Raw genomic sequence first — 11989 nt, 5'->3', positions numbered from 1 at the left:
AGCATCCCAGAGAGCTGGGTGACGTCACCGTCTCCTGGGAACTGCTGAATCCAAGAGAGGGGAAGGAAAAGAAACCGAGCAAGAAGGGCGATTATATGATTACCAGAGGAGCACCACTGCTAATTTGCATGAAAAGATAAAGGTGATTTCTGAAGAAATAACAAGGTTTTATGGGGAAAAAAAAGAGTAGTAAAGTGTAAGTGTCCTTGGTTTAAATTGAGCTGTTCTAAGTAGTAGATTTCCTGTTACTTATAGTATGGCTTCTCCCCGGCTGTAACCCTTTACAAAGCAAAAGGTTGAAAGTTGTGGAAGACCCACAGTCATGAGAACAAAAACATGACTATGGGTGGATTCCGCCATAGCGCCCCAGAGAAATTTAGCAGCATGTTTACGGTGTATGGCCTTGGTCAAATAACAAAATAATGTTATGTTTTACAAATCAGAAGTAAAAAAAATAGTGAGCAAAAAAGAGCACTAGACACAAAACATGACAATGCAGTTCACCTTTAATAAATGCAGCATCATCATGAATAAATCCGATAGCTTAAGTTTTTCTAAAACACACAAGGCTATAAATAGCATCTGCCCACAAAGAAAAACTTGGTTCTACATCACCTTTCATAACGGTTTATAACACTGAAGAGGAATATTCTAAGTCAAGACAGTCCTTAGAGAGTCGCAATAAAATGCCCAAAGAGAGAACAAAGACCCATTTGGTGTAAACAATGCTGCAGCAGGTAAAAGACTGTGCATGATTCTGCTGCCTCCTGCCATTACACAGGAGGATTTGCTATGGTGGATCCAAGGTCATTTCTTTAAGCTAACTATACTCTTACTAAAGGAGAAGTAGATACATCCAGGCAATATGCATAAATATCACTGCCAGACTGACAGGCTATTGATGAGTAGGGTATGTTCATGTATTAGGGCTCTCAGATGGTTGGTCCATAAATCACAGACCATGAAGTGTCCTCTTTCATGGTTGACTACAGTGCTGAAGATAAGATTGCCTGTATCCCGTTGATATATGATGCAAGGAGTCCCTTCTTCCCTGCAATATAACAGTGTCCCTGGCATTGTGGTTGGTCCATGAAACACAACACAGTCTGGTCTGCGACTCATAGACCAACCATGGCTATCAGCTTTAGCCCTTAGTTGCAAGTATGATCCGTTCCCTTCCATATATAGGTAGAATCCACTAGATGCAGGTGCTGTGAAGGTTCTGGTGAATCACTAGGATTCATTAAGCTGAACTAAAGGAAATCTATTTGCTTTTGAACCAAACATACCTTGAGAATGCTGTAGCTACGCTGATGCAGAAATATATCTTGCTTAATCCCTGAACCGAGTGGTTTTGCTGAAAAAAGGCATTATAAAATTATGATAATGAGGCTGTCGCTCCTGTGGCTGTCGGCTCCTCTTACCCCAATTATGCACTGCTTTAGTATTCAACCACTGAACCATTTCCAAGCTGCTGTGTACAAGTCATCCAGCTCTGGTTGATTAGCCCTGTCTGGACAGTTCAGGCAGCTCCTGTGTAGGTGGAAGTAATGTGTTTATGTACGGCAGCCTTGGTTGTACCCAGCTTTCCCAAGGTCCTGAATTTTAGATTTGTTTTTTGAGCAAAACCCCTCAATTCAGGGATTAACCAAGATATGATCCTGCATCAGTGTAGCTACAGCATTCTCAAGGTATGTTTGGTTAACAATGCATAAAAACAAATGTTAGAATTCCTTTAAAGGAACCTGTCGTCTGATCTAGGACACTAAATTAACCACAGATCCTTATGGACTGACAATTTAGTATCTCAAATTGCCCTGTAGTTTTCCCGCTTGTGCCCACAAAAAAATACTTATACGAGTCTAGTGCTTTAGGCACCTGGTAGTGTACCCTGGTGCATGCGCAATGAAGCCGGGTGTGCTACTTTGGCTACATTGCATCACTGCACACGCATGGGAAGGATCATAGAGTCAGATATACCTTCAGATCCATCCATTTTTTTAAATAAGAGGGGCAATTTAAAAAACACAAAACCAGCCCACAAGGTCCTGTAGTTGCTTCAAAGTCCCAAATCTTCCCGATAGGTTCATGATAAATGGTTTAAAGAGAACCTATAATTGACCGACAGCTGAAATTGAAGTCTTTCACTACACTATTTTTAGGGTGCCACTTTCTCTCTAGTGAACAAGTTCATTTCTTACACCCTACTGGTACATACAGTATAAAGTGCGTTTGGTCAGGCACAGACAGTAACATGTTAATAAAATGGTTAATACAATATTAAGATGAGAACATTATAATATCTTGTAAAACTGTATTCATAAGGCAAACTTGCTGTACCCTTAGCAGGGTGTCTGGATTACCCCGGTTATGTTTTACAAATCCAAATCCAAAAATTCCCTTCAAAGATTTGGTCTGAAAATGTTTTTGATGGAGAAATCATACAGTACAAAAAAGAAGATCCATTAAAAGCCGATTTACACAAGGAGTCTGCATACTGCTGATCTAGTGGACTAAACAGAGCAACTTAAGGCTTTACTTAGTATTATCTGCAAAACCTTAGGCGATCCATGCAACTTCAAATGCTGCCCATCTATTGAAAGCCATATACTATCAGAGACGCACATATGGACAGTCCATGCACATAGCAAGTTATTGGGATCATATTATGAATCCATAAGACAGCAGAGTGCAAAAGCTCAAATGCATGGAAAATAAGTGAAAGCCATGTGACTTACTTGCTTTTTGGATTGAACTTTTTGCAAAATATGATGCAGAAACCTAGAATTGTGTACCATTTTTTTTAGCCTATAGTATTCTTAACAATAAAAACCCTAAACAATACAAGAATCATAATCCCCAATTAAAACATATATTGCATAAAAACATGCTTCAACAATGCTCCAGAATGCAGAACCATTTACATTGATTCTAGCTTCAATGTATTCCTTATATCTGACCTGGGCTATTCATATCACACATATTGTCAGCATTTCCCCTACTTGTTAGTACAGATACTAATGTTAGCTTATTACAAGATATTTCACATGGTCCACACCTTCACGTCACAAGCCGTCTGTTCCCATATTTTTGGAAACGATTTCTCTAAAATGAATTTGCTGTGCAAATAGATACATGCTAGTTCAAGTGTCTTCCAAGAACCTATGTATGATCACAGACCCATAAACCATTAGCATTGTATGATGTGCTGAATACCACTTACAGTACATGTGTTTCACACCGCAGGAACACATTGGAGCCACTTCATATATTTAGCTGTGGTTATTAGGGCAGAGGTGCAAATGACCGTTTAACTGTGTTACAATGTTACAATGTATCGATATGTAGATTAACAAAGCCTTGTACTAAGCCAATAAGTGGCACCCATTTGATAGTGTTGATATTACCTATAGCATGTATAGGAGATATGACCGCTTGGAATTCTGTAAGGAAAATAATGACATCTAATTGTAATGTAAACATTAAAAATGGAACAATTACAAGTCCATTGTCACTGGGGGATGAGAATTTCACAGTAAGACAAGAAGAATAGTTAAATCAGTACCACTGACCAACAAGCTACCATTTGTCTTAGTGGCTATTTCTATGTTCATTATGATGCAACATCCAGTGTTAAATTAGACAATAGTCCATGATCAGGACTGAACAAGATCCTTGAGGCTGATCAGTGGGGCAATGGTACACTGTACCATACAGAATAATGGAGGGGGTTTGGATGTAGCTTGTTGCTGTGGATAATCCTGATAAACAGTTCCCACAGTGCTTTACTCTCGCTCAGAAAGAAAACAATAGAAAGACAAATGATACAAGAACAATGCAGGATTAGCAGCGAGGAAACCGTTACCCTGCATGGTGGAGGCTGCTGTACATGACATCACAGGGACAGAACAAACCGCTCAAAGATTTCATTGCAAGGGATTCTAGGCCGCTGGTGTTTTGTTACTCCGAAGGTACTACTGGAGGCACGGACCTGGGCGTTCTGACATAATATACAGTCCAGCGATTGTAGAAGCAGAGCAGATAACACTGGAGCAGCCAAGCTCACCCAATGAAGCTGGTCAGAGCACTTCTGCAGCTTTACAATGTAGGATTTGCTTGCATGCCTAAGGTCATGCCATAAATGATTTCTACTCATTGAAGAAGCTTCATTCATTTTTCTAATGAGGTTTGATGATCATATGATATAACTCTGCCTTTTTCCGCAAGTCAATGCTGCCTCCTACAGTGCATAAGTAAGAGATTCCCACATCAAGTCCATGGACTAAGTCGCTTCATCTGCTGGGACTCTCCTCTGACGCGCAGTTTTTGGCCTAGCTCTTTGTGGAGTGGATGGAGATTCTGACTCCTCAACAGATTCGGAAGACTCCCCATCGGCTTGCAGCGATCCACTATCACAAACAAGTTCCCTAAGGAACTTAAACTTCGACAAGAAGAGATGCCACACCACGTACCAACCTAAGAGCAGGAGAAAAAGGATATAGTTCTTAGTGTATTCTAAAATCGATTGATAGCACTAAGCGAGGGAGTAGTAGCCAGACTTAATTAGAAGTTCAGGGCCGGTTTCTTTTCAACAGCCCCAAAATCCCCACCAGGGCGTAATTAGGAGAGGCATCCCTTAAAAAATATACATACTGTATACACACACACACACACTATTTACGGGGTATCAGAGGCTAAGTAGCTGCTAACCGTTTATGGTAAGTAGAAATGAGAGATTCATAGTTCTACTATCCTGCTGTCCCCTCAGCTGTGACCTGTAGATGATGTGCACTTGTTTCCTGCACCAAATAAATCAGGCAGGGTGATGAGTCTGGAGTAGTTTAGGACTGTGCATTTTCATACTTTAGACCAGCTAACAGTTGGTCTAGTTTATGTCATAATTTTCTGACGCTCAGAATGAATTTTCTGACGCACAGGGTAGGTCGAGGCTCTTTTTCAGACAAGTCAGAGTCATGGCCCAAAAATAATCTAAAATCCTCAATAAATGTGGCACTTAGCATTTCAGGTGCAAATTACAATGCACAGCATAATATGTATCTAATGGTGCTCATCCTCTACTCTTCAATGTGGCAGGTCGGGTGACCAGGTCCCTTGATACTACGGGCCCCATATCAGCTGCTATGGCTGCTACCCCTGTAATAGCGCTTCACTCCTGTTCCCTGGTCCCACTCCTTTTCTGCATACCACATATCCCCCATTTACTGTTCACTTCTTACCTGTAAAAGTATATCTTTATTTACCACCACTGCCCATCCGCTAGCACTGTCTGACCATGCACCCATCACTTGATATGCCCGAACAGATACAGGAAGAGAGACGGACATGCATCGTGCTCCACTCAGGCCAACCTTGGCCGGCCTGTCACTTCTGGAGGACAAAGAATCCAGTAGTTGGGATTTTTGTTCTCACCTCTCTGCAGCAGTCTATGTGACTCAACCAAGAATGCTGCTGGGCAAAAGCTAGCTAAAGTGAATTACCAGGTTTATACTTCAGTTCAGAAGATCAAAGACACCCAGTGGCTCCAGTAAAATTCACTTTTAGGGACCCTCACTGTACAGCTACATTAGTATTGCTTGCTTTGCACTTAGCCCTCTTTGCGTTGTATTATTATATGAATACATAATATGCTGTTTTTTTTGTATCTTGAAAATCTGCATAATTTACCATGTATGTACTCAGCCATGCAACATTTATGCTTGGGCCGAGAGCCCACCTAGCTCAGCAGCCCACTGGGGGAATTTACCTGTAGGCCAGTCCGAGCTAAAAGACACCACAGTTACTTTACACTGAAAACTGTCAGTTTGTCAGAAATGACACCATTCACCTAAATATGATGTACTCACCACACAGCATGAACAGCAGAACACAAATTAAGGTGGCGACAAAGACCAGAAACGTTAAACCAACGCTCTGCCACATCGTATATTTGGTTCCTGAAATACAAAATTAGAAGTCAAAGCATTGAAAAACCATAACCAAGCTTGGTGCGGCAGAAAATAGTAGAAGGGAAAATTTTACCCATGTTTAAAGGAAACCTACCTCTTGAAGTGGTAGGTGTAAGATGCATATACTGAGCACCAGCTCAGGGTGAGCTGGTGCCAGTTCTTACTTTCATTAGTGTCCTAAACCGCTGTATCGTGGTTTAAACACTTTTTAATCTTTATAGCCGAAGCTGCTTCGGCGCACGGTGGTACGCGCTCCTTCGGTTGTAATGATTAAAAAGTGTTTAAACCGCGATACAGCAGTTTAGGACAATAATGAAAGTAAGCACTGGCACCAGCTCACCCTGAGCTGGTGCTCGGTATATGCATCTTACACTTACCACTTCAAGAGGTAGGTTTCCTTTAACCATGTAAAATTGCAGCTTCTGATTCAACGGACTCCACACCATACCATCTGACATTTCTTTTATTTAGACCCTCCTTTTAGCAGATTTATCTGGTTTTGAACTTGTGTAAGTTGTGGTACTCACGTGAGCTGATGAGGGCTTTTTCTTTGAGTCAATTGTGGGCAGTGTCCTTGTTCATATGAGTCCTTAATAGTTGTCACACTATTATGCTGTTTTGTGTAAGTTATGGTCAGCTTTATTTCAATGTATTTGACTTTTCCATATTCCTATGTACTGGTTTTGGATGTCCCTTAGAAGCAGACATGTAGGTCTCATCATGGTTTTTGATTCAGCTTAGAACTACATATACTTTCTACTTGTTTTTAGAGTGGTTTGTGGTCCTTGTGTTTCATTATAATAATAAAACATTGTAGATTTTTGTAGAATATAATTTGTGTCCTGTCACATGGTATATTTACTACATGTAACCCCTGCGCTAGGTTTCTAGCCGACTTTGCACATTCTTTAAGAAGTGTCCGAGACATATTTGTGTTGCAGCTGCACTATACTGCACTGAAATGGACATTCCGGTTCCCAGTCGGTCCGTGCGCCACATTTATCATGCAAAGACCGACAGAATTGTGTCACATGCCCCATATTAAAAAAAGTTGATCCCCTCTATTGAAGCAGTGCAATGGGAACCAAATTCCAAAATTGGGAATGTGAGCCAGATTATCCTGTGCACACTACATAGGCAAACTGCAATGTTATAAGTAAATGTTGGCCAATGTCTTTTTGTTGTTTTCGTGTATGCATACAAATATGGACACATTCTTTATTGGGGTGGACCTGCTCGGTCTTGTGAGCAGCAATAGCTGGCGAGGAAATATAAACATATTTCTTGGTAACACGTTTGCAGGCAGCATCCTGGGGAAAATACTTGGGGGACTGGCCAACGATGTGAACACTTTTTAAAGGAAAAAGTAGTGAATTAGACAGTAGTTCAAATTTGGCACGATTGGCACTTTGGCCGGCGCCACACAGGGCGCTTTGTCTGCGCTTGCAAACGCAGACAAAGTCGCGCCCACCGGGGCGGGCCTCGGCTCGAGCGCATCGGCGTTAATTTAACGCGAAACACCGGCGGCTCGTTCCCGATCGCAGGGCGTTTCCATAGAAACGCCGATGCGAGCGGGCCGAGGCCCGCCCCGGTGGGCGCGACTTTGTCTGCGTTTGCAAGCGCAGACAAAGCGCCCTGTGTGGCGCCGGCCTTTAAGTTTGCTTTATAATACAGCAGACACCTGTGCAGTACGGAGAGAGCCCTTCAGGCTAATAAGCATTGTTACACTGATTCTGGAAGGTGGAATTTCTTACTGTAGTCTATCATTGTTCCCAAGCAATATTGTAGCTCTCTACTGTCAGGATGACAGAGCCAAACTGTCCGTCTCAGCCAAGGGCCACCCCAACATAGAAGAGTTTCAGTAATATGCTAATAGAGAAATATTCTGTCAGATGGGTGGTCCTGGGCAGAAGAAAATAGTCAGGTTCTGCCAATTTGACATTAGAGATCCAAAAATAATGACAATGAAGGAGAGCTAGAGAGAAATTTCCAGCTATGCCAAAATCATTAAAGCACCAACTAAAGGAGGCAAAGAGATGGGAGTTGATGGAGGGGATGAAACATGTATTTTTATAGAACGGTATCCAAGTCCAGGTAACAAGGATATGTTTTGTATTGCATTATAAAGGTTATTATTAATGTGGTCAGACAGTTCCTTTGCGGTCTGAAATGTGTCACCCATTTGTCCTTGTATGTGGCCACATTTTTAACCATGTTCCTAAAATTCTTGAAGCTTTATTTTTCACCTTTTGCCTGTGCTGGTCTCATTTCTTCCTGTTGTGACATTAGTTCCTATACTGACAATCTGGATAGCTGGTAGCTGAATTCTCCATTTTAAAAACCTTAAAGTGGCTGTGCCCAATCGGCAAAGTGATCAGTGAGGGTCTTCCTGCTTGTATAGGTTAAAGTCTATAGACGTGTAAAGTCTGATGTGATATAAGATATATACCAGTGCCAACCTTTGTGCTGAAAATCCTGCCTTAAATAAAACCCAGACATCTGAAGTAAAGATAAGATGAAGAGCAAACAAAGGCCAGAATTACACTCCACACTATATACACCGTACATCCAGTACATATACCTAGAATCAGACCGGACAGTCCCTGGAAGTGCCCGTACAGGACATACACACTATATACACTGTACTCCCCAGTACATAAACCTAGTATCAGCCAGGACAGTCCCTGGCAGTGCCCGTACAGGACATCCACACTATATACACTGTACATCCAGTACATAAACCTAGTATCAGCCAGGACAGTCCCTGGCAGTGCCCATACAGGACATCCACACTATATACACCGTACATCCAGTACATATACCTAGAATCAGACCGGACAGTCCCTGGAAGTGCCCGTACAGGACATACACACTATATACACTGTACCCCCCAATACATATACCTAGAATCAGCCCGGACAGTCCCTGGCAGTGCCCGTACAGGACATACACACTATATACACTTTACCCACAATACATATACCTAGTATCAGCCAGGACAGTCCATGGCAGTGCCCGTACAGGACATACACACTATATACACTGTACATCCAGTACATATACCTAGAATCAGCCCGGACAGTCCCTGGCAGTGCCTGTACAGGTCATCCACACCATATACACTGTACTCCCCAGTACATAAACCTAGAATCAGCCAGGACAGTCCCTGGCAGTGCCCGTACAGATCATCCACACCATATACACTGTACCCCCCCAATACATAAACCTAGTATCAGCCAGGACAGTCCCTGGCATTGCCCGTACAGGTCATCCACACCATATACACTGTACCCCCCCACCCCACATTTACCTAATATCAGCCAGCACAGTCCATGGCAGTGCCCACATAGGGTATACACTCCAAACAATATACACTGCACCACCCTGGCAGTGCCTGCGTAGGACTGTCACATCAACTCTGATTGTTAGAACTTGATAAAATTGGGTCAAGAGGTTACCATGTCATACTACATCTAAATCCTTTTCAAAGTGATAGGAAGCAGAGGCTCTTGGTCTAGAACCTGTTAGTGCAGTTACACATGCCGGATACAATCCAACCACTTGTCCCAATTTTTATCTGTCTACAATGTTTACACGTTGCCTAGCAACCCAAACCCTGCAGCTAAATGACCTTTACAAAACCTGCAGCATCACACATACCATCTCCATAAGTTCCAGAAACACCCAAGACTGGACACAAAGTTCTGGCTTTTAGGCTGGCAGCGGACATATTGTGCCATCTATGTAGCAGAGCTGTTTGGTAACATTTCCCTGATGGCAGGAGGAGTTCTCTGTAGCTGTCTGTAGTTATGGTGAATTTACATACAGTGCAACTAAATCAGCTCTGCTTCATCTCCAGCACCTGATATGTACCACAGGACTGTGTGCTGCCCCCTGCTGCTGGTGTAACTCCCCTACAGGAAACGTGCCCCTCACCCTATCAGTATAGCTAGTTCAGCATACGTGTGGGTGCCCTTGGGAGCGCTCCTGTGTAGATGCGGGGCCCCGCACCCTGTGCCCGCTGCTGGACGCTATTACCTGTGCCTGCCCGGGGGAACCGCAGACAAAGCAATGGAAGCTTGTCCCAGGATTGTGCCAGAACAGAGTGGTTCCTGGTAGGTGTGATGTCACGGGAAGGGGCGGAGCATCTCAGGAGAGGGGTGTGGCTTTCCACTGTGTTTCTTCACATTGCAGAAAATTGAGGAGCTGTGATTTGTGATTTGGGTGCACATAGAGGTGGAGGGGAGAGGGTGAGCAGGACTAATGTCTGCTTCCATGTATATACATTATAGAGGGCAGGGTGTGCAAGACAGGGTCTTACATAGCGCTGCATGTCTGGTGGGGGAACTGAAATAGTACGAGTGATGTAGGTTACATGGGGCTGCATGTCTGGTGGGGGGAGCTGACCTGGTATAAGTGATGTAGGTTACATGGGACTGCATGTCTGTAGGGCTGAGGTGGCATGTGGTTTTGGACTGCAGTTGTGGTAAGGGGCTGAGGTGTATATTACATGGGACTGAGTGCCTGGTGAAGGCTGAGATGGAAAGGGCAAGGAATTAAAAATGGAAAGGGACTGCAGCGTTAAGGGGTTAAATAAAGGGAATCCCTGACTGGGCAAGCTATGTCCTTTACCATCCTTTGTGACATTTCTTCCCGTGAACATTATGCATTGTATCAAAGAAGGCAGTGTTCACAACTACATTTACAGATTTTGTATAAAATATTGCCATTTTGGGCATTTCATCTGTTCACGGGCCGTGCATGATGCTAGAAACCCCAAATATAATATTATAGGTCAGTACAATCCTAAAGATACAATGGAGGAGAGTTATCAGTTTTCTGGCATACAGTGGGAGAAACAAAGTATTTAGTCATCCAGAAATTGTGCAAGTTCTCCTATTTAAAGAGATGAAAGAGGCATCATACATTGACGTTGACATCATAGGTAGAACCTCAACTATGAGAGACAAAGGGGCTTATTTACTAAGGGTTCAAGGATCGCACTTTTGTTGGGTTTTGCACCATTTTCGGGGATTGCACAGCTTTGACAGGTATTTAACAAGCGTCCGCGCTGGGATTTTGGCGCTCCCGAACGGTTTTTGGCGCAGCTGCGCTGGCTTCCATGCAAATTGGGGGGGGGGGCGTGCCGTTGGACAATCCGACTTATTCGGACTCAGCACGGGATTTAACTTTCAAATTGTGTTGCACGCCTTTACATGCACCAAAAAAAAGATGGTGAACTTTGTCGGACCTGAGCAGGGAAGCGACACATGCAGGATATCGGGCGCACAATCTTAGTGAGTCGCGGCACAGTGCATTATCGTCGGACAATGCACTTTCTGTGAACTCCAGCGGCTGCTTAAGTAAATGTGCCCCAAAATGTGAAAACAAATCCAGAAAATCACTTTGGGGCAGATTTATCAAGCTGTCTGAAAGTCAGAATATTCCTAGTTACCCATGGCAACCAATCACAGCTCCCCTTTAAAATATTCATGAGTACTGGTAAAATGAAGGCTGAGCTGTGATTGGTTGCCATGGGCAACTAGAAATATTCTGACTTTCAGACAGCTTGATAAATCTGCCCCATTGTCTGATTCTAAACCCCTTAAGGACGCAGCCATTTTGTAGCTTAAAGAGGGCCTGTCACCCTGAAAAAAATTAAGTAGCTCCTAGTGCTAAAACAGTCCCAGCAGCGTTACACCACTCGCATTATTAGAAACCTCCGATAACACTAACAAACACCGCTGCGCTGTACATTAAAAACGCTGGACTGCTCTCTAAGCGGTGCCTCTTGCCCGGCCCGGCAGCGGTGAAGAAGAATCGTCGCTGGGTCATTCAGCATGACAATGATCCCAAGCATACCGCCAGAGCAGCAAAGGAGTGGCTTCATAATAAGCATTTCAAGGTCCTGGACAGGCAGCTTGGTATGAAGAAATCAACCGAGGAGCAATAATTCCAAAATAAAAGACATACAAGACCAATAAAACCTCACACTGTGGGGTCAAAATGATCACAAGAACGCT

At 43.2% G+C, this 11989-nt stretch overlaps 1 protein-coding gene across 1 annotated transcript; it reads right to left on the bottom strand.

Moving 5' to 3' along the window:
- Window positions 1–487: 487 nt before the first annotated feature.
- On the bottom strand, window positions 488–10134 carry SMIM13 (small integral membrane protein 13). The gene is made up of 3 exons (XM_072152593.1): window positions 10005–10134; window positions 5865–5954; window positions 488–4476 (listed from the first exon to the last, which is right to left on the bottom strand). The coding sequence occupies exons 2-3, from the start codon at window positions 5938–5940 to the stop codon at window positions 4283–4285; spliced, it is 270 nt and encodes an 89-aa protein (XP_072008694.1). The 5' UTR covers window positions 5941–5954; window positions 10005–10134; the 3' UTR covers window positions 488–4282.
- Between the last annotated feature and the right edge of the window lie 1855 nt (window positions 10135–11989).

This window comes from Engystomops pustulosus, chromosome 5, assembly GCF_040894005.1.
Source record: "Engystomops pustulosus chromosome 5, aEngPut4.maternal, whole genome shotgun sequence".
Lineage (NCBI taxonomy): Eukaryota > Metazoa > Chordata > Amphibia > Anura > Leptodactylidae > Engystomops > Engystomops pustulosus.
The sequence above is the reverse complement of the archived record's forward strand: the minus strand, read 5'-3'. Positions and strand labels throughout refer to the sequence as shown.

Coding starts and splice junctions, on each gene's coding strand:
- SMIM13 (XM_072152593.1), bottom strand. CDS start 5,940: ATGTGGCAGAGCGTTGGTTTAACGTTTCTGGTCTTTGTCGCCACCTTA. Junction 4,477..5,864: donor TCTGCTGTTCATGCTGTGTG/GTGAGTACATCA, acceptor TCCTGCTCTTAG/GTTGGTACGTGGTGTGGCAT.